This window comes from Hyperolius riggenbachi, chromosome 2 (genome assembly GCF_040937935.1).
Source record: "Hyperolius riggenbachi isolate aHypRig1 chromosome 2, aHypRig1.pri, whole genome shotgun sequence".
NCBI lineage: Eukaryota > Metazoa > Chordata > Amphibia > Anura > Hyperoliidae > Hyperolius > Hyperolius riggenbachi.
The window spans coordinates 353,970,543-353,993,169 of NC_090647.1; the positions used below are offsets into that span (position 1 = coordinate 353,970,543).

The following is a 22,627-nucleotide window of genomic DNA, read 5'->3' on the forward strand; positions in this document are numbered from 1 at the left end:
TCCTGAATTTTACTGAGCTGTCGGTAATTGATTCGATAAGTCTTGATGAATCGAGGCCAATGTGTTCTTGGGCAGCAGCTGTGTCCTGGTGTTCTGTGGTCCCATCCTGCACACTGGTGCAAACATCTTACTTATAGGCATTAGCTGTTTTGTCTGCTCACAATACGGCAATATTATGATTCCGGAACTTTCTCCACTACAATCTTGTCCTGGTTCATGTACAATTATGAAATGCATGTCAGGTGTAATTTCATCTTGACTGAAACTGTGAAAGAGATTATCAATTCACTAAAATCATGCAAGTAATAATAAGGCAAGAGAAACCTTACCACCACACATCGATAGGTATTTTCAGTGTTAATTCACTAAAGCAGCTTGCCTTATTAAGGTGTAGAGATAAGTTTTCACAGATAGGGCTGAGACACACCAGAAAAGCTCCCCAAACGCTAGAGGTTTCAAAAGCTCTTCCCAATGTAATGCTATGTTGTTTTTTTTACAAAACCTCATTGCGCCAGTGTGCATAGACACATAGGATAACATTAGCAGGAGGTTTCAAAAACTCAAAACGCTCAGAAAAACTCCTCTGGTGTGCACCAGACCTAAGAGAGCGGCCGCCGGAGAGATACGAAGACCTTCCTCTTGTGCAGACTGGAGGAAGTTACAGGACCCAATACCGGAGCTGCAGGCAGCGGAGGACGGCAGCGCAGGAGCGATCCTTGCGCATGGGGCTGGAGGAAGCCCCAGGTATGTATAAAACTTTTTTTCGCCGTCTCTGGTTTCAGAATAGTTAACTTTAGGTTTGCCTAAGGTAAATTGTTTAGTGAATACTACATGCCTTATTACAATGGTGATAACCCTAGAAACAGCTCAGAAACATTATTAAAGACAGGAGATGAGCTTAGTGAATTGAGGCCAACCTCTTAATGGGACATGAAGGCTGCCATCTTTATTCCTTTTTATAAATGATACCACATGCCTAGTTGTCATGCTCAGCATCTGCCTCTTAACACTGTGAGCCACTGCCCATAATGACTATGTAAGTCAGGATAATGACTCAAAGAGGAACTCTAGTGAAAATAATGTAATGAATGAAATAGCTTTTTTTTTTTTTTTACAATATGCTTGTATTCAACAAAAATCGAGTCATCTTTGTAGAGCTTACTCCACCACTACCTCACTTTCTAAACTGTTTTTAGCATATATATTCCTGTTGCTGGCGCTCTGTTTAAATATTATCTGCCAACTTTTGTCCACCCTTGGTGAAGGGGTGCAGTTCCATTTTTTTCCTTTCTATCTACAGAGAGCAACTTCTTAACCTGAGTGGGGCCAGTTTTGATCTCCCCACCTTCCTATACATTGGTAGCAGTAACCCTTGTTTGTGATTATCATCTTCATAAATAGTACTTCTATACATAAACGTAAGCATACTACACTATTGGTGGCTCTTGATTTTCCTTTTGTCTTTCTATAAATTATTTACTCAGTATTTGCATATTTTAAAAAAAGCTCAATATCAGTGATAGTCATTGAGATGCAGCGGTTTTTGATTAATCCATTTTCAAGTTACATAAATTTCCATAAATTAGCCTACAAATTGGCATCAATTTAGAATTATTTGTATCTCATGGATTAGTTTTCTCTGATCAGCATGAGTTGTCATGTTTCCTTGAGTATAAGAATAGCGGTGGTACAGCAAAACAGCCAGCACAACGTTTCAAGCCAGTCACCCTTTGACAAGAGCACCAGAGTAATTGCAGAGTTGTCCCCCACCCCTGTACAATCCACAAAGACCAAAGGACTCGAGCTCTATCGCCAATACGTAAGGATTTTCCTATTTGTTTTGCAGAGTGCAAAGTACATACAGCACAGCACAGTTCACGCATGCCCAGTAGAACGTAGTTGCTCATGCATTGAGGAAAAATCCATGCCCAGTCTGGACACGCTTGTACAGGGATGGAAGCATGTCCATGAGGGCCATTTACTAGCGGTGGTACAGTATATTAGCCAGCACAACGTTTCGGGCCAGTCACCCTTTGTGTAGAGCACTTGACAAAGGGCGACTGACCAGAAACGTTGTGCTGGTTGTTATGATGTACCACCGCTAGTAAATGCAATAAAAACAGTTGGATATATATCCGTGGAGGGTTGAGTTCTCTATGGGAAACTTTGTGCATGCTGTAGATTGTCTTTGAGAGGCTTATATACACTACCCCTGGGGCTGGTGGGCTATTGGTCTACAGATTGGTTTCACTCTTCTTGCTCACTTTGCTACCAAAAACCACCACCTCCTTTTCCCACCAGCATAAAAGTATATTAACAAATGAGTGGCCCACCATTGTACTCTAGAGATGTAGGTAACACTGACCACAAAGGAGGAAAGTGCTGTAACTGAGAATTAACCACAACAACTGTAAGAGCAGTCTGCACATGACTATGTATAATTAACTATATATTTTAGTCTCAAAATTTATATTTTTCTTACTGAGATAACTATATATTTGAATTTAATAATTTAGTGTCAAGCAAATGATAAAAGTCAGTGCTTGTTTAATTCGTTTTTTGCACATATTTACTATTACTATGCTTTGTTTATACAGTATAAGTAGATATACTGCGTTGTCAGGGGCAGATCTAGACACACACACGCACACGCACACGCACACACACACACACTTCCTTTATGGACAATGCCATTTTCCTGGCTCCCATACTGAACGTTTCACTTTTGTGTTTTTGAGTCACCTGCAACAAGCATGTATCCAGTGCAGTCAGGTCAGAGTTAAACCATCTGATCTGCAAGCTTATTAGCACATACAGTAATTCAGGCAACTGGCAGCGTTTAAAGTGTACCAGAAAGTTAATATTAATTACAAAATTAGATACCTACCTCAGTAATGGCAAGCTTCGGGTAGCCCAGAGGCTTTCTGGATCCTCCTGGTACCCAACGTTTCAGTGCTGAAGCCCTCTGAACATATTCGACGAGGAATTCTCGAATATGCCCTTGTGGCCACGCTCCCATCCGTGTACAAGCACCTCCAGCCTAGGCATGCACGAGAACAGATTTTTCCTCAATGCACAAGCAACTACATTCTACTGGGTATGCATGGACTGTGCTGTGCATATTTTTTACTATGTACTCTGCAAAATAAATAGGAAATTCCTTCCGTATTGGTGGTAGAGCTCGACTCCTTTGGTCTTTGCTGGATTGTACTGGGGTGGGGGACAACCCTGCATTACTCTGGAGCTCCCACAATGAACTTTACATTCTGTGTAGCATGCAAGATAGCTGCATAATTTCATGCGTGGACTGTACTCGCACATGCACTGTATGGATACACTCATACACAGAGAGGAGTGGAGCAATAAAAAAGAGGTTTCTGGGTAGAAGCAGTGGGCTCCAGGAGGATCTGGGAAGGCTCTGGACTAACGAGGTTCCCTTCAAGATGAGCACTTACCTCCCTACTTTTGAAGATGAGAAAGAGGGACACTTAAACCACACCCCTGTGCGGCCTTAAAGAGGACCCGAGGCGGTTTGTGGGGGGGAGGGGCAGGTGGGACCCATAGGCATGCTCTCTGCCTCATGACATGCCTCTGTGTCCCCACACCTCCACACTCTGCCCCTCCCACCACTGTGATATCAACACCCCCCCCCCCCCCCCCAAAAAATAAAAATAAATTAGCAACAATATTTGTCGCTATCTCGGAGGGTAAACATGTGGGAGAAGGATTCCCTGTTCAAAACGCCCGCCAGGGGCGTTCCTGCAGGGTTTCCAGAGCTGCCATTGGGCAGCTCTCCTCGGCCGCACCCACTGCTGCTCCCTTGCCTCCCTGCACGCTGGGGGAGAGAATCAATCTCTTTTTCCAGCGTCGTGACCTAGAAGTCATGAAACTGAAACTGGGCCACTGCGGCCCACAGGAACGGTTGACAGCTGCGGTTTTGGCGGCTACCTGATCCACTCAGCCCCCTGGATCAGGTTTTTTTTTAATTTTATGAGTCCACCTCAGGCTCTCTATAAGCCACATCCCCACTTTTACAGGAGGGTGCCAGTGGGTGGGAGGGGGTAATACTGGGTGGGGAGGAGGGTGATGAGGAGTTTGCCACTAGGTGCCACTAGGTGGGAGGAGGGTGCCAATTGGGGGGAGGGGGGGTGCCAGTCAGTGGGAAAGGGTGACACTGGGTGGGAGAAGGGTGTCACTTGGTAGGGAGGAGGGAGCCAGTGGGTAGAAGTAGAGTGCCACTGGGTGATGAGGAGGGTGCTACTGGGAGCAGAGGAAGGTGCCAGTGGATAGGAGGAGGGTGCTACTGGGTGCAGAGAAAGGTGCCAGTGGATAGGAGGAGGGTGCCAGTGGGTAGGGAGGAGGGTGCCATTGGGTGAGGAGGAGGATGCCACTGGGTGGGGAGGAGGTTACCAGTGGGTAGGGAGGAGGTTGCCAGTGGGTAGGAGAAGGATGCCAGTGGCTAGGGTGGAGGATGCCACTGGGCAAGGAGGAGGTTGCTACTGGGAGGGGAGGAAAGTGGCAGTGGGTAAGAGGAGGGTGCCATTGGATGGGGAGGAAGGTGCCAGTGGGTACAAAGAGGGTGCCATTGGATGAGGAGGAAGGTGCTAGTGGGTAGGAGGAGGGTACCAGTGGGTAAGGATGAGGGTGCCACTGGGTGAGGAGGAGGGTGCAAATGGGTGGGGGAAAAGGTGCCAGTGGGTTAGAGGAGGGTGCCATTGTGTGGCAAGGAGGGTGCCAGTGAGTAGGAGGGGGTGCCACTCTGGGTGGGAAGGAGGGTGCCACTGGGTGGGTCCCGGTGCCAGTGATGAGTAATGCGGGTATGCAGGGAGGGGGTCAACATTCCTCCCTCCCTCTCCTTGGGCCTCCTCCTGTGTCCCCTTGTAGAGTATTGGTGCAGCGGTGCGGGCATTTATCTCACCTGTCCATGTGTTCTGGCGGCCGGCTTCTCTCTACTTCCTGTTTCTCAGCATGGCGTCATAGGAAGTCAGGTGAGATAAACAACCGCACTGCTGCGCCAATACTCTGCAGGAGACACAGGATGCATCCATGCGCAGCTGGTGCCTTGATCATTTTTTCCTCCTCTGCCCTCGGGACACAAGGGGGGTGCCGAGGGACAGTGGGACAGACCCCCCAACGTGGGGCAGTCCTGCTAAATTTGGGATGGTTGGGGGGGGGGGGGTCTGGGATCATACTCTGTAAACCAACTGTCATTCCATTCCTATAGTGTTCAGTAAATGTGCATATTTAATTGTCCTTATTTCTCCTCCTAAAGTTGTATATAGAAAACTCAGGTCACATGACCCCCTTTTCTATGTTAATTTTGAAGCATTTGTGCATACAGTATGGTATTCCAAAGACAGCAAGATTCACACTGCTGTAGCATAATTAAGCAGCTTACCCAAGCTTTAATGCCTGCCCTAAAGCTTAAAGCAAACCTGAACTGACAATTAAAAGTCAAAATAAACATACACACATATTTACCTCCTGTGTAGTCTGCTCATCAATCTCTTTCTCCTCTCCTGCTTCCTGCTTGTCCACTGTGATCGATGGAATTCTCCATCCTCCATTTTGACCCTGTACCTACTTCTGGGTCATGACTCTTTTAATCAGTAATATCAGTTGAACCATAGGGATACATGGACATTACCCTGCACATCAGTTGTCCTTTCAGTTATTACTGACAGGAACTGATATAGTGAAAAAAAACCCTAAGGGCCCGTTCACACTGCACGCGTTTCCAGCCGCATTTTGGAAACGCGTGCAGGTGGCCGACACGCAGGACATCAGACATTGCATAGAGTGCAATGTCTGATGTTCACACTGCATGTGTTCCGGACCTGTGCGATCCGGGAACGCATGCTGCACGCAGATTTTACAAAAACGCGCGGCTGTCCCATTCACTTTTCAGTGATGGGATCAGCCACGCAATGCATACGAACGCGGATGGCGTGCGTTGGTATGCGTTGCGGTCCGCATGCGTGGCCGTCCGCATTTTGCAGTCTGAACGGGCCCTAAGGCTTTTAGCTTCCAGAGAGACAAGTCTGATTAGATCTTGTCAGAATTGGAAGGAATCATTGTTAGAAGAAAATGGTGAGCTTCTGAGAGGAACTGACGGCGAAGTAAGTATGTAATATTCATTTGCAGGTACATTGTGTTTATTTTAAATGATTATACTCGGTTCAGGTCCACTTTAACTCCATCCAAAACCTTTTTTTCTCTTTAGTTTGGCACTGAGGGAGTACAAGTTAGAACCTCTTCCAGTTAGTAACTGCTGTCTACCTTGCCCTTACTTACTTAACCTGTGGAAATCTACCAAGGAGGCGTATTAATAGTAATATAAGCCAAGTGTTTGTAACTTTTTCTAAATGTACCAGTAAAAATGTTTGAACACAAAAAAAAATCTTTTGACCTAGCATAGATCACATGAGAGTGTAGTAATAAATATGGCAATGGCCATGTTGCCAGGCTGCTAGTGGGCCCTGGAGGAGCAGGGAAGGCGATCCCTGCATTCAATATTTAATATTTTTGTTTTTCTCCACTGTGTCTGTGTGTGACAATCATGTGACTGTCACCAGCATAAAGTATAAGGTGATTCTCAGGAAAGGTTGTTTGGGGTGTATGCAGTGTGGGGGAACTAAAACCATCACTGAAAGGATTGAAATTGCTGCATGCACTCACTAGAGAATGGAGATGGGGTCTCCTGGTGTGCCTAGACTGAGAAGCCACATCCCAATTTTGCTGTGGGCCCCCATGATTTGTAGTTATGCCTCTGCACATCAAAATGATTTCATGTATGTAAGCCAGTAAAGATGTTTCCAAAAGACTGCTTGTATAAACATTCTCAACATTTCTTTTTACCTTCTGTATGTAAGCAATCACCATAAACGTAGCACTACTATTTTCTAATCTGTATAATTCAGTTAAAAATGTCATTTTTAAATGAGAGTCATGCCTGGATAAAGCTAGCAGGAGCTCAGTCGCTATCTGCAGTGAGCCTTGCCTCACATGAAGCTGGAAGTGACTGGGGGAGTCCTCTGAGGTCAGCCTTGGTCTCTGTGACCGAGAACATTGGCTCTGTTAGCTCTGAGTAGAATCTTCATTTGTTCTTGTTCCTGTTTTATGTTCCTGTTTTACCACACAGCTTCTAATAACACTTATTGTGAAAAATTATTTCACAATAAACACATTTTTTAAACCATCCAGGGGATTTCTGTTTATTCCCATAAATATAGTGCAGGACTCATTTAAATTTCCCAGGGGAAGTTCATAACAGTCAATCTGTGTGGGCCAGGAATATTCAAAGAAAGGCCTAGCAAAATAGAATTTTAAAATTTGCATGCTCAGGTGTAAATCTAAAAACTGAACTTTCTCTTGTGGGATTATTAGAATTTTCCCACCAAGTCCCTTGTCCACACAAATGGATCAATTGCAAGTCCCGGTAACAAATTCAAATGAACCACCAACAGGGCTTCTGATCGGTGGAATTTGACAGCAATGGATGATGAACAGACAGCAATTAAGGTCAATCAAGAAAGATAATTGCATTTAGCTTCCATTTTCGCTCTGCTGGGCTCAGAAGTCCAGAAAAATTGAACGGACAGATGTGAACTGATCCATAGGTTCTCATTGGATCCATTTACATCCGTTAGAATCTGTTCCGATCTGCAAACGGACTGTTTTTTAACTCCAGTGTAAACCGGGCCTTAAGTGTTTCTGACCGCTGCAGGTCTTGCTTTTGATGCATTGTGTATGGACACATAAACAATGTGTTACTAAAACGTATAGGATGCGGTACATATCCGCAGAACAAGTTAGAAAAGGAAAGGAAGCGTTCTCTGGCAAATTATCTAGGGTTTGATGAAGAAAAGAAAGTATTGCAGTTACAACAATGAAGAAGTGTATCGCTTAAAACCTTTATTTTCTTCATTGTTGTAAGTGCAATGCTTTATTTTCTTCATTAAACTCTAGATAATGCACGAGAGAACGCTTCCTTTCCTTTTCTAGCTTGTCCTGTAGATATGTACCTCATCCTATAAGTTTTAGTAGGACATCTGTGGGAAAGTTCAAAGTTCTATACCATTCCAAATAGTCCAAGTTGTTCTAAAGCATCCTAATTACCCTGATTAATTGGGAACAGCTGTTTTAACCAACTCAAAGGGTGAAAAACAGCAGCTCTCTGCAGTTGGTTTGTGGACAGTCATGGCTAAGACAAAGGAGCTCAATGAGGACCTGCGGCTGCACATTGTGGCTGCTCACAAGTCAGGAAAGGGATACAAGGCCATTTCTCAATGTTTTCAAGTTGCAGTGGCTACAATGCAAAGTATTATTAAAAATACAGGGTGTTCCGCACTGTGGAAAAGAGGACATGGTCTGAAGCCAAAAGTGACACCTGTGCTGGCCAGGATTATAGTGAGAGAGGTGAAAAAGAATCCAAGGATCACCACCAAGGCCATCCTGGTGATTTTGGGCTCTGCTGGAGGCAATGTCTCAAAGAAGACAATCCAACAGACACTGCACACTGCTGGGTTCCACGGATACATGACTAGAGATGGCCCAAACATTTTGCCTGACGGGTAGTACATGCGGATTTCAGCTGTCCGCGTCCAGTAGCGAACACATAGCGTGTTTGACCCACCCCCTATACCTCATCTTTGGGCTAAACTTTGAACCTCTACATCACAGTCAGCAGACACATGGCAGCCAATCAGGCTGCACTCCCTCCTGGACCTCTGCCCCTCCAATAAAAACGCAGAAGTGTCGGCCATGTTCTCACTCTCTGTCTGCTGTTGTAGTGAGAGGAAGGAAGAGACATTGCTTGAGATAGGGAAAGCGTTAATTAGGCTCTTGTTAGCTTGCTCCTCGCTGAAATTTCTTGCTGAAAGCACCCCAAAACAGCTCTTTTGAGGGCTCATATTCTTCTAATGTGTTTTTTTGTGTGTGTGAGACACTGACACTGCGTAGATACAGCCCTGTCGCAGCTGGCCCTTGCTGTACTGTGCCAGGCCCAGAACACTGTATTACCACCAGTGCATATGTACTCACTGTATTTGTGTGATTTCACTTACTATACCATAGCTCTCTTTGTGGATGACACTGCATAGATACAGCCCTGTCGCAGCTGGCCCTTGCTGTACTGTGCCAGGCCCAGCACACTGCCTTACCAGTGCATATCTTTCCACTGCATTTATGTGATTTAACTTACTATCCCATAGTTCTCTTTGGGGGTGACATTGCATAGATACAGCCCACAGTTCCAACTGCTATTTGTAGTCCGCCGCCAGCACACTATATTACTAGTGCATATCTTTCCACTGTATTTGTGTGACAGCACACTGTATTATACCAATGTATACTGTATTTGTGTAACAGCACACTGTATTAGACCAGTGCATATCTTTTCACTGTATTTGTGTGACAGCACGCTGTATTATACCAGTGCATATCTTTCCACTGTATTTGTGTGACAGCACACTGTATTATACCAGTGCATATCTTTCCACTGTATTTGTGATTTAACTTACTATACGATAGCTCTCTTTGTGGGTGACAGCACACTGTATTATACCAGTGCATATCTTTCCACTGTAGTTGTGTGATTGAACTTACTAAAGCATAGCTCTCTTTGTGGGTGACACACTGCATACAGCCCACAGAGAGACAAGGACAGTTAGCTAGGCTGTTACTTATTGCTGAAAGCACCCCAAAACAAAAGCCCTTTTGAGGGCTCATATTGTTCTGTGTGTGTGTATGTGTGTGTGGAGGTGTGGGGACACAGAGGCATGTCATGAGGCAGAGAGCATGCCTCTGGGTCCCACCTGCCCCTCCCCCCCACAAACCGCCTCGGGTTCTCTTTAAGGCCGCACAGGGGTGTGGTTTAAGTGTCCCTCTTTCTCATCTTCAAAAGTAGGGAGGTAAGTGCTCATCTTGAAGGGAACCTCGTTAGTCCAGAGCCTTCCCAGATCCTCCTGGAGCCCACTGCTTCTACCCAGAAACCTCTTTTTTATTGCTCCACTCCTCTCTGTGTATGGGTGTATCCATACAGTGCATGTGCGAGTACAGTCCACGCATGAAATTATGCAGCTATCTTGCACGCTACACAGAATGTAAAGTTCATTGTGGGAGCTCCAGAGTAATGCAGGGTTGTCCCCCACCCCAGTACAATCCAGCAAAGACCAAAGGAGTCGAGCTCTACCACCAATACGGAAGGAATTTCCTATTTATTTTGCAGAGTACATAGTAAAAAATATGCACAGCACAGTCCATGCATACCCAGTAGAATGTAGTTGCTTGTGCATTGAGGAAAAATCTGTTCTCGTGCATGCCTAGGCTGGAGGTGCTTGTACACGGATGGGAGCGTGGCCACAAGGGCATATTCGAGAATTCCTCGTCGAATATGTTCAGAGGGCTTCAGCACTGAAACGTTGGGTACCAGGAGGATCCAGAAAGCCTCTGGGCTACCCGAAGCTTGCCATTACTGAGGTAGGTATCTAATTTTGTAATTAATATTAACTTTCTGGTACACTTTAAACGCTGCCAGTTGCCTGACTTACTGTATGTGCTAATAAGCTTGCAGATCAGATGGTTTAACTCTGACCTGACTGCACAGGATACATGCTTGTTGCAGGTGACTCAAAAACACAAAAGTAAAACGTTCAGTATGGGAGCCAGGAAAATGGCATTGTCCATAAAGGAAGTGTGTGTGTGTGTGTGTGTGTGTGTGTGTGTGTGTGTGTGTGTGTGTGTGTCACTGCATACGGGCCAGGCCACAGTCATTGCTGGGCCTTGCAGTTATACTATCCTCTTCTATCTATTACAAGCCAGCACACTATCATCATAAGCTGTGCTTAGCTTCCAACTGTATCTGCTATTGATATCTGTGTAGGTTACACACTGCATACACACCACAGTCATTTGCTGGCACTTAAAGTTCTACTATACTCTTCTAACTATTGCAAGCAAGCCAGCACACTGTGTATCGTAAGCAGTGCTCAGCTTGCAACTGTATTTATGATTGAAAGTACTATAGGATATCTGTGTGTGTGTGTGTGTTAAAGTACACAGCCCTGTGATACACACATACACACACGCACGCACGCACGCACACACACACACACACACACACACACAGCTGCAGTGTATTTGACACTGATTGTGGGCCTTTTTGCGAATACACACACTGTCTACCACTATTGAATATTGTTAGTAGTACTGCATACCCCAATATGAAAAAATAACAGGCAGAGGCAGGCCATCCCCCAGGTATTTTCGAGGTCATGCTGACTTGATTTTGTGCGGCCCTCGACCAAAGTACAATGTTTAGAAGACACGTACCCTCAACCCCCAAGATTCTGAGGGCGTGGTTGACTGGCTTAAACAGCGCGCCAGAGCATGCGCTGCTTCTTTGTCCTCTGTAAGACTGGCTGCAGTCAGAGCCACAAACAGGTGGCAGGGCAGTGCAATGGAGAGAAGCCCATACAAAGCAGAGAACAGTTAAGTAGCAAACATCCTGTCAGGACCCACTTTGGATGTACGGTTGTAATTACAGTGGACATGAACTCAGAACTTCTTCTCTGCTCTAAAAGATATGCAACAACATATCCTTTAAAGAAAAACATTTCTTTGTTACAGCTGATATAAATCCTGCAATAAATCTGCAGTGTGTCTACTTCCTGCTTTCATGGAAGCAGACATATCGTTAACATTCTGTGCTTTCAAATGAGCTTAGATGTTGTGGCAGTCAGGTGACACAGTGTAGAGATCAAATTACAATGTGTGATTAGACACAGATGAGGGGGAATTAGACAGGCTCTCTAACTACATACAGGGTACATTTCTCTGTTTTCCTTCTGTCCTGTGCAAGAGTTCAGCTCCACTTTAAAGCATCTGAAAGACATTTATTTATATTTGCTGAAAAATCTATGTATCTCTTTTGAATGCTGAATGTACATATGGTGGTGTGCTCTAACATATTGACAGCAACAAAGTCTGAAGAAGGCTTATTAGCAGAAAGATTACTCTTTTTCTTTGAAGCCAATAAATGGTATCATCCTGATTCAAAACTCTCTGCTTTCGCTGATGGCTAAGATGGTCCAATGCTCTACTGCTACAGGAAAGCAGAAGGATGCAAAACCATACACACTAGCATAGAGGTAGTAACAGCTAAGGTGACAGTGACAGTGTAGCAATGAAAGGAAAGCAAACAGCATTTGTATTCCTCCAGTTCTAGTGATGGTAGGAGCTGAAGGACAGAAAATGAGTCGGGAAAGAGTTAACTGAGACCACTGCTGGCTAGGAAGAAAAAAACAAAAGCGGAAACCCTCATAAATTAGGGTTAGATAAGAGTGTAATTAACTGCTTCTGGGGTCAGTGTCACAGCTGTAAAAGAGAAAGTGATGAAACTAGCAGACCTCACTGATGTTTGTGAATTCCTGCATTAAAACTCAGCTGAACTTAGTTCTATCTGCTTTGTAATGTAAATCACTTTTATTTCTCACATCCACTTGTATGTCCATCACCAGGAATGGATCATCAGGTGGCAGTTATGATTGATCTTAATTGTTATAACACATCAAGAAGTGTGAGAGAGAGAGAGAAGCAGGGATTGGGGAACTCTGAAATTCAGCTATTAGTGCAGAGCAGAGCGCTGGCTGGCTGCACTGCGGGACCAGAAGAGATGATTTACTTTGACATATAACCTCTTCTCTCTCCAAGTCATGCCGCCCTTCTGATCTTATCTGATTTTATCGCCCTAGGCCATGGCCTCTGTGGCCTTCCCGTGGGATGCCCAACACCCAACTAGGGGCAACTGTTTTGCAAAGGCACCTAATCACAAAATACAAACACCAATGGTATACACACATTAATAAAAGCAGTACACAAATATAATGTTAGAATTATTTTTTTTTATAAATTTGACAAACATGCTTTAAGAAAAATAAAAGAAAATAATAGGTTGTACAGTGAGCCAGTCTGCTTGCTACCATCATAAAGTTCTATAATTAACTTCCCATGCCATCTAGGCCTCTGGTGCACGTGACATCATGACGCTACGCTGGTCCATTTACTTGAGCATAACGCACTAACCTAATTAAGCATACTGTAATGGCCAAGATGTCAAACATGGTGGTGGGAAGCTAATGCTTTGGGGGTGTTTTTCAGCCAGGGAACCTAATCACAGTAAACTGCACCATGAAGAAAGAGCAATACATCAGGATTGTCAATGACAACATCAGGCAGTCTGCAGAGAAACTTGGCCTTGAGGACCAGTGGACAATTCATCATGACAATGACCCAAAACACACAGCAAAAGTGGTGAAGAAATGGTTAGCAGACAACAACATTAACGTTTTGGAGTGGCCCAGCCAGAGTCCTGATTCGAATTCAATTAAGAATCTGTGGAGGGAGCTAAAGATCAGGGTGATGGAAAGAAGACTTTCCAACATGAAAGATTTAAAACTCATTGCTATTTTCTAAAGATTAATGGGCAAAAGTACCTGTGGAGACATGCAAAAAGCTGGTCTGCAATTATAGGAAGTGTTTGATTGCTGTAATAGCCAATAAAGTCTTTTCTATTGATTATTGAGAAGGGTATGAATAATTTTGGACTGGACACTTTTTGCTCAAATGTAAATAAAAGCTGAGATGTATATATTTTTTTCCACAATAATGCCACTTGTACATCGTCTTATTATCTGTTGGGAGACACCAATGTCATTTCCAGTCAAAAAATTGCTTGCAGGTTGAATAACAGTAACTTTAACCACTTGAGGACCGCCCCCAGCCGATGGGCGGCGGCAAAGTCCGGGCCCAAACGACCGCAATACGCCCATCGGCGGGGGCGGCTGTGGGAGTGGCTATGCGGCGATCGCGTCATTCGTGACGCGATCAGCCGCCGGGGACTGGCTCCGCCCACCGTTCGCTGTAACCCGCCGGCCGTTCGGAAGCGCCGGTGGGGTACTAGCACCCGGATCGCGCTGCACGCATGTATAATAGGCTTTGTAATGTATACAAAGCCTATTATACTGGCTGCTTCCTGCCCTGGTGGTCCCAGTGTCCGAGGGACCACCAGGGCAGGCTGCAGCCACCCTAGTCTGCACCCAAGCACACTGATTCCCCCCCCTGCCCCCTGATCGCCCACAGCACCCCTCAGACCCCCCCCTGCCCACCCCCCAGACCACTGTTTGCACCCAGTCACCCCCCTAATCACCCATCAATCACTCCCTGTCACTATCTGTCAACGCTATTTTTTTTTTAGTCCCTAATCTGCCCCCTACTCCCTCCTGATCACCCCCCCACCCCTCAGATTCTCCCCAGACCCCCCCCCCCTGTGTACTGTATGCATCTATCCCCCCTGATCACCTGTCAATCACCTGTCAATCACCCGCCAATCACCCGTCAACCACCCGTCAATCACCCCCTGTCACTGCTACCCATCAATCAGCCCCTAACCTGCCCCTTGCGGGCAATCTGATCACCCACCCACACCAATAGATCGCCCGCAGATCCGACATCAGATCACCTCCCAAGTGCAGTGTTTACATCTCTTCTCTCCTCTAAACACCCACTAATTACCCATCAATCACCCCCTATCACCACCTGTCACTGTTACCCATCAGATTAGACCCTAATCTGCCCCTTGCGGGCACCCAATCACCCGCCCACACGCTCAGATTGCCCTCAGACCCCCCCTTATCAATTCGCCAGTGCAATATTTACATCTGTTATTCCCTGTAATAACCCACTGATCACCTGTCAATCACCTATCAATCACCCATAAATCACCCCCTGTCACTGCCACCCATCAATCACCCCCTATCACTGCCACCAATCAATCAGCCCCTAACCTGCCCCTTGCGGGCAATCTGATCACCCACCCACACACACCAATAGATCGCCCGCAGATCCGACATCAGATCACCTCCCAAGTGCAGTGTTTACATCTCTTCTCTCCTCTAAACACCCACTAATTACCCATCAATCACCCCCTATCACCACCTGTCACTGTTACCCATCAGATTAGACCCTAATCTGCCCCTTGCGGGCACCCAATCACCCGCCCACACGCTCAGATTGCCCTCAGACCCCCCCTTATCAATTCGCCAGTGCAATATTTACATCTGTTATTCCCTGTAATAACCCACTGATCACCTGTCAATCACCTATAATTCACCCCCTTTCACTGCCTCCCATCAATCACCCCCTGTCACTGCCACCCATCAATCAGCCCCTAACCTGCCCCTTGCGGGCAATCTGATCACCCACCCACACCAATAGATCGCCCGCAGATCCGACATCAGATCACCTCCCAAGTGCAGTGTTTACATCTCTTCTCTCCTCTAAACACCCACTAATTACCCATCAATCACCCCCTATCACCACCTGTCACTGTTACCCATCAGATTAGACCCTAATCTGCCCCTTGCGGGCACCCAATCACACGCCCACACCTCAGAACGCCCTCAGACCCCAGCCCTGATCACCTCGCTAGTGCATTGCTTGCATCTATTTCCCCCCTCTAATCACACCTTGAGACACCCATCAATCACCTCCTGTCACCCCCTAGCACACCTACCCATCAGATCAGGCCCTAATTTGTCCCGTGTGGGCTCCTGATCACTCGGCCAAACCCTCAGATCCCCCTCAGACCCCCTTCCGATCACCTCCCCAGTGCATTGATTGCATCTATTTTCCCCTCTAACCGCCCCCTGAGACACCCATCAATCAACTCCTGTCACCCCCCTAGCACTCCTATCCATCAGATCAGGCCCAAAACATCCTGTCATCTAAGAGGCCACCCTGCTTATGACCGGTTCCACAAAATTTGCCCCCTCATAGACCACCTGTCATCAAAATTTGCAGATGCTTATACCCCTGAACAGTCATTTTGAGAAATTTGGTTTCCAGACTACTCACAGTTTTGGGCCCGTAAAATGCCAGGGCAGTATAGGAACCCCACAAGTGACTCCATTTTAGAAAGAAGACACCCCAAGGTATTCCGTTAGGGGTATGGTGAGTTCATAGAAGATTTTATTTTTTGTCAAAAGTTAGCGGAAATTGGATTTTTATAGTTTTTTTCACAAAGTGTCATTTTTCACTAACTTGTGACAAAAAATAAAATCTTCTATGAACTCACCATACCCCTAACGGAATACCTTGGGGTGTCTTCTTTCTAAAATGGAGTCACTTGTGGGGTTCCTATACTGCCCTGGCATTTTAGGGGCCCTAAACCGTGAGGAGTAGTCTAGAAAACAAATGCCTCAAAATGACCTGTGAATAGGACGTTGGGCCCCTTAGCGCACCTAGGCTGCAAAAAAGTGTCACACATGTGGTATCGCCATACTCAGGAGAAGTAGTATAATGTGTTTTGTGGTGTATTTTTACACATACCCATGCTGGGTGGGAGAAATCTCTCTGTAAATGGACAATTGTGTGTAAAAAAAATCAAAAATGTGTCATTTACAGAGATATTTCTCCCACCCAGCATGGTTATATGTAAAAATACACCACAAAACACATTATACTACTTCTTCTGAGTACGGCGATACCACATGTGTGACACTTTTTTGCAGCCTAACTGTGCTAAAGGGCCCAAAGTCCAATGAGTACCTTTAGGATTTCACAGGTCATTTTGAGACATTTGGGTTCAAGACTACTCCTCACGGTTTAGGGCCCCTAAAATGCCAGGGCAGTATAGGAACCCCACAAGTGACCCCATTTTAGAAAGAAGACACCCCAAGGTATTCCGTTAGGAGTATGGTGAGTTCATAGAAGATTTTATTTTTTGTTACAAGTTAGCGGAAAATGACACTTTGTGAAAAAAAAAACAATTAAAATCAATTTCCACTAACTTGTGACAAAAAAAAAATCTTCTATGAACTCACCATCCTCCTAACGGAATACCTTGGAGTGTCTTCTTTCTAAAATGGGGTAATTTGTGGGGTTCCTATACTGTCCTGGCATTTTAGGGGCCCTAAACCGTGAGGAGTAGTCTTGAAACGAAATTTCTCAAAATGACCTGTGAAATCCTAAAGGTACTCATTGAACTTTGGGCCCCTTAGCGCAGTTAGGGTGCAAAAAAGTGCCACACATGTGGTATCGCCGTACTCAGGAGAAGTAGTATAATGTGTTTTGGGGTGTATTTTTCCACATACCCATGCTGAGTGGGAGAAATATCTCTATAAATAGACAATTGTGTGTAAAAAAAATAAAACAATTGTCATTTACGGAGATATTTCTCCCACCCAGCATGGGTATGTGTAAAAATACACCCCAAAACACATTATACTACTTCTCCTGAGTACGGCAATACCACATGTGTGGCACTTTTTTGCAGCCTAACTGCGCTAAGGGGCCCAAAGTCCAATGAGCATCTTTAGGCTTTACAGCGGTGCTTACAGTTAGGCATCCCCCAAAATGCCAGGACAGTGAACACACCCCACAAATGACCCCATTTTGGAAAGTAGACACTTCAAGGTATTCAGAGAGGAGCATAGTGAGTCCGTGGCAGATTTAATTTTTTTTGTCGCAAGTTAGAAGAAATGGAAACTTTTTTTTTTTTTTTGTCACAAAGTGTCATTTTCCGCTAACTTGTGACAAAAAATAAAATCTTCTATGAACTCACCATGCCTCTCACTGAATACTTTGGGATGTCTTCTTTCCAAAATGGGGTCATTTGGGGGGTATTTGTACTATCCTGGAATTTTAGCCCCTAATGAAACCTGACAGGTGCGCAGAAAAGTCAGAGATGCTTGAAAATGGGAAAAATCACTTTTGGCACCATAGTTTGTAAACGCTATAACTTTTACCCAATCCAATAAATATACACTGAATGTTTTTTTTTTTTATCAAAGACATGTAGCAGAATAACTTTCGCACTCAAATGTATAGGAAATTTTACTTTATTTGAAAAATGTCAGCACAGCAAGTTAAAAAAGTCATTTTTTTGCCAAAATTCATGTCTTTTTTGATGAATATAATAAAAACTAAAACTCGCAGCAGCAATCAAATAGCAGCAAAAGAAAGCTGTATTAGTGACAAGAAAAGGAGGTAAAATTCCTTTAGGTGGTAGGTTGTATGACCGAGCAATAAACCGTGAAAGCTGCAGTGGTCTGAATGGAGAAAAAGGCTCTGGTCCTTAAAGAGAATCTGTATTGTTAAAATCGCACAAAAGTAAACATACCAGTGTGTTAGGGGACATCTCCTATTACCCTCTGTCACAATTTCGCCGCTCCCCGCCGCATTAAAAGTAGTCAAAAACAGTTTTAAAAAGTTTGTTTATAAACAAACAAAATGGCCACCAAAACAGGAAGTAGATTGATGTACAATATGTCCACACATAGAAAATACATCCATACACAAGCAGGCTGTATACAGCTTTCCTTTTGAATCTCAAAAGATCATTTGTGTGTTTACCTTCTGTCCCCTTCTTCTCTCATGCACTGAACATTACAGGCTTCCTGCAGACAGCTCTGCATGTGCCTGTGTTTGTAATTCCTCAGTATGTGTCAGCCAGCTACTTTCACAGCCTAACAGAGGAGGATTTTTATCCAGCTCTCTTCTATCACTGATAAGATAGCAGAGAAGCTGCTGGCTTATGTAAATAAAACACACACTGGAGTGTGCATAGAGGAACAGACCAGCACAGAAGAGTTGGCAGCCTTCCAGACACAGGCCGACAAGTCTGACAAGGGAAAGATACATTGATTTATTACAGAGACCATGATAGTACAAAGTGCTGCAGTGAGCCAGAACAGATTAGAATAGGTTTAGGAACTTGTAGGATGGTAGAAAAAACGTTGTAATTTTTGTTACAGAGTCACTTTAAGGGGCGAAAAGACTGTGGTCCTTAAGTGGTTAAGTCAAAATTTGCCAGGAGTATGGAGTATTCTTTTGCCTTAACATGAGCCTCTTTAAAATGACTGTATGATAGAAGCAAACTTGTCTGCACTGCAGCAATGCAAAGATCTCTCAGTTTCCTGTCTGCAAAATATTACAGTGAGTTCCGACTGAGATGGTTGATTGTGGGTGTTTTAGCCATATCATGACTATAAAATAGAAGCAAACGAGTCTACAGCCACACAAATAAAAATACTCAGTTTCCGTTTGCACATGTACTTTTCTGGTTTTGGGTGTGTTTCACTATGAGTCGTGCCTCAGATCAGTCAGTTCAGCTGAGTGGAAATCCTGCAGCTCCTCATATGTAGGCAGCATGTGTTGATAGCGCAGGATGTTGATGAAAAGGGTAAAGAACACAAAGATGATTTAATAAATATGCGAGGATGCTTGTATGCAGGTGTGTGCTTGAGAAATATGCTCTTGTTTGCACTATACATGACACTAGCAGACTGCAGTCTCTAGGCAGTAAGTCATTATGCATCATTTTTGAAAACGGAAATGTTATACTTATGACTGCACTGGCAAAGCTAGTATGCATTGTAAAATAACATGTTGTTTTTTTAGTATGTCTACATTTCATAGGGTACTGTAAGTATACAAATGATGCTTTTCACTCTGTAATATACTGTATTTAAATGGAATCTTAAGTGACATGTGACATGATTGATGAGATAGACATGTTTATGTTGTACAGTGCATAGCACACAAATACATTGGTGATGATTTTCTTCTTTCTCTGCCTGAAAGAATTAATATTTTACTATACAACTAAAGATGGCCATACATCAGGTGACTTGGCGGCCCATTGACCATCCAATTGATTATTATAATGGAATAGGATGAAAATCAGTGTCACCAAGTGCATGCCCGACCGACAAAGCGACTAATTTCGTGATGAAAATGTGTGGCATTGTCGATCGTGCATGCTGCTAGATGTCGGGATGAAGTTGGTTGGTCGGGTGTGCAGCGCTACGGCAGACGATTTTGGAACGAGTGAAGTAACAATGAAACCCCCGCCGCTGCTACCACAATGTATAAGTATGCCCCTGTGTGTGCATTTATACATTACCTGTTCTGTAGCAGCCTCTGCACGGTGCTCGTCCATCTCGCCAAGTTCCGCATCCACGCTTGTGCCAGTGTGTACGCAGCTGTTAGAACCTGGCGAGATGGACGGATACTGCTCGTAGGCTGCTACAGGAGAGGTAATGTATAAATGCACACACTGGGGGGGCACATTTATACATTAGGGAGGCAGCGGCGGGGCAGATGTGGCGGGCTCAGACGATTGCCTGAAGATTTCAGGCTAAAATCATATGGGAATCGGCCTGTAGTATATGGGCAGCTTCGACAGAGAGACAAATTTATCTCTAATCAGATTTGATTAGAGATAAATTTGTCTCTTTGTCAAATCTGTCCATAATTGTCTGGTGTATAGCTACCTTAAGGTAGCCATACACTGGTCAATTTGCCATCAAATCGACCAACAGATAGATCCCTCTCTGATCGAATCTGATCAGAGAGGGATCATATGGCTGCCTTTACTGCAAACAGATTGTAAATCGATTTCAGCATGAAACCGATCACAATCTGTGAAGCTGACACTGACGCCCCTTTCCCCTCCCATACATTTCCTGATCCGGCCGGTGCGACTAGCCCGGTCTCTGCTGTCTTCTTCTCCGCGCTGGTCTCCGGGTCCGGCTGGCTTCACTGAACTTCCTGCCAGGGGAAGTTTAAACAGTAGAGGGCGCTCTACTGTTTGAACTTCCTGCCAGGACAGGAAGTTCAGTGAAGCCAAGCTAGTCGGACCCAGAGACCAGCGCGGAGAACAAGACAGCGGAGACCGGGGGAGTCGTGCCGGCCGGAGCAGGTAATGTTTTGCCGCTAGCGTCGGTTGTCGGGCATTCGAACGGCGCTATCGACGCACTACCGACCCTCTGGCGATCAAGCAAAATCTTCCACACGGACGAATCGATGGGAATCGACGGGAACAATTGATTTCGATCGTTCTGTCAGTGTTTGCGCAACGATTTCACAGCAGATTTGATCACAGTGATCGAATCTGCTGTATATCGGCGGGAAAATCGTTAAGTGTATGGGCCCCTTTAACAGTTTTTCTCCAGTAGGGACCCAGTTGGACTACTGATAAGGAATTACAGCCATAAAATGCTTTGCTCTAGGAAGCCCAGTTCTCTGCCAGGAGATAATAGATCAAAAAGTAAATAATTCATTTACTGTATTTGAGCACTCTGAGGCACAGAGACAGACTGTTACGGTCAGCTGAGACAAAACAATAAATCTGTTTTGTTTTTGTTTTTTAAGCTTTTAAACCTAACATAAAACTGTGGGATAGCTAAAAATAATTTTAAGGAGTAGGAGGATAGATACAATTGTTTATCTCTTGCCATATAACTAGAAAAATAACTTTAATTGGGGTCCAATTCTGCAATTCCCCATGGGTAGGTGGACATGATTGCACACTATTATATCCCCCCCCCACCCCCCCTTCTTTCACAAGTACAATACATTGGCACCGAGGTGCATAGACTCAGCCACGCCTGATGTGATGTTTCATTACCAGTAGTATAATATGAGATAGTATGTGCAAAGGGTAGTAACATTTTGGTGAGGAACTGGTGCCCCTAGACCTGAAAGCAGCTGCTCTTTAGCTGCTACTATTCCCCAATCCCGATGTTTTACCTGATATTATTATATGCTTTATTTCAAATGAATTCCTAAACATAGTATGTTGTATGTTTTTCAGGCTGATAAACGTTTAGGATGAGTAAATGTATCAAAGTTCTCAAGTATTTGCTATTCTGCTTCAATCTGCTATTTTGGGTAAGTTCACTGGTATATTATGTTTTTACTTGCAGTCAATCCCACCACCCTACAGCCCCACACAAGCAATGCTCATATTTTATAGAGAAAAAGTCCCAATATGTACTTTGAAACTTCGGAAACTAATGCTAGGTACACACGATACAATTTTCTGACAGATTTACTTTCAGAACGATTGTTTCTAACAGGTCCAATGTGATTTCCGATCAATTTTCTGTTCACTTCTATGGAAAATCAATCGGAAATCAGATCGGACCTATTGGAAATAATGGAAAATTGGAATCTGTCAGAAAATTGTGTGTACCCAGCATTAAGAAGAATGCCCCTGCTATCTATGAGGTCTGAAGCGAGATTTATTCTCGCTTCAGACTCTCTTTAAGTAACGGCACAAATAGCAGTTACTTTCTTGTTCAATTCTTCTTAATGCTGGGTACACACAATTTTCTGACAGATTCCAATTTTCCATTATTTCCAATAGGTCCGATCTGATTTCCGATTGATTTTCCATAGAAGTGAACAGAAAATTGATCGAAAATCACGAGATTTATTCTCGCTTCAGAGTCTCTTTAATTGCATTATTGTTCTAGTCTTTACCTTTTGTGAAGCTGAATGGCTTCTCTTCCATGAACAATTTGGGTTTCTCCATTTCACACTAATTGCATTACTGATGGAAAACAAATGCCCCAGGGACCTATAGGTCCTTAGCCTGGATAAGGTTATTTGTTCCTCCTTTCAGTTAGCATGCACTGGAAAATTACCATAGGCATTAACCACTTCACCACTGAGGGGTTTTACCCCTTGAGCACCAGAGCAATTTTCACCTTTCAGCGCTCCTTCCATTCATTCGTCTATAACTTTATCATTACTTATCACAATGAAATGAACTGTATCTTGT

At 44.4% G+C, this 22,627-nt stretch overlaps 1 protein-coding gene across 2 annotated transcripts in view; it reads left to right on the forward strand.

The window, feature by feature from the left end:
- CD53 (CD53 molecule) overlaps nucleotides 1-22,627 on the forward strand; it is a 110,882-nt gene that overhangs the window by 22,691 nt on the left and 65,564 nt on the right. For both annotated transcript variants that reach the window (XM_068269651.1, XM_068269652.1), the window contains exon 2: nucleotides 21,656-21,732. In XM_068269651.1, the coding sequence (XP_068125752.1) occupies nucleotides 21,673-21,732 (60 nt within the window). In that variant the 5' untranslated portion in view covers nucleotides 21,656-21,672. The remainder of the gene's footprint in view (nucleotides 1-21,655; nucleotides 21,733-22,627) is intronic.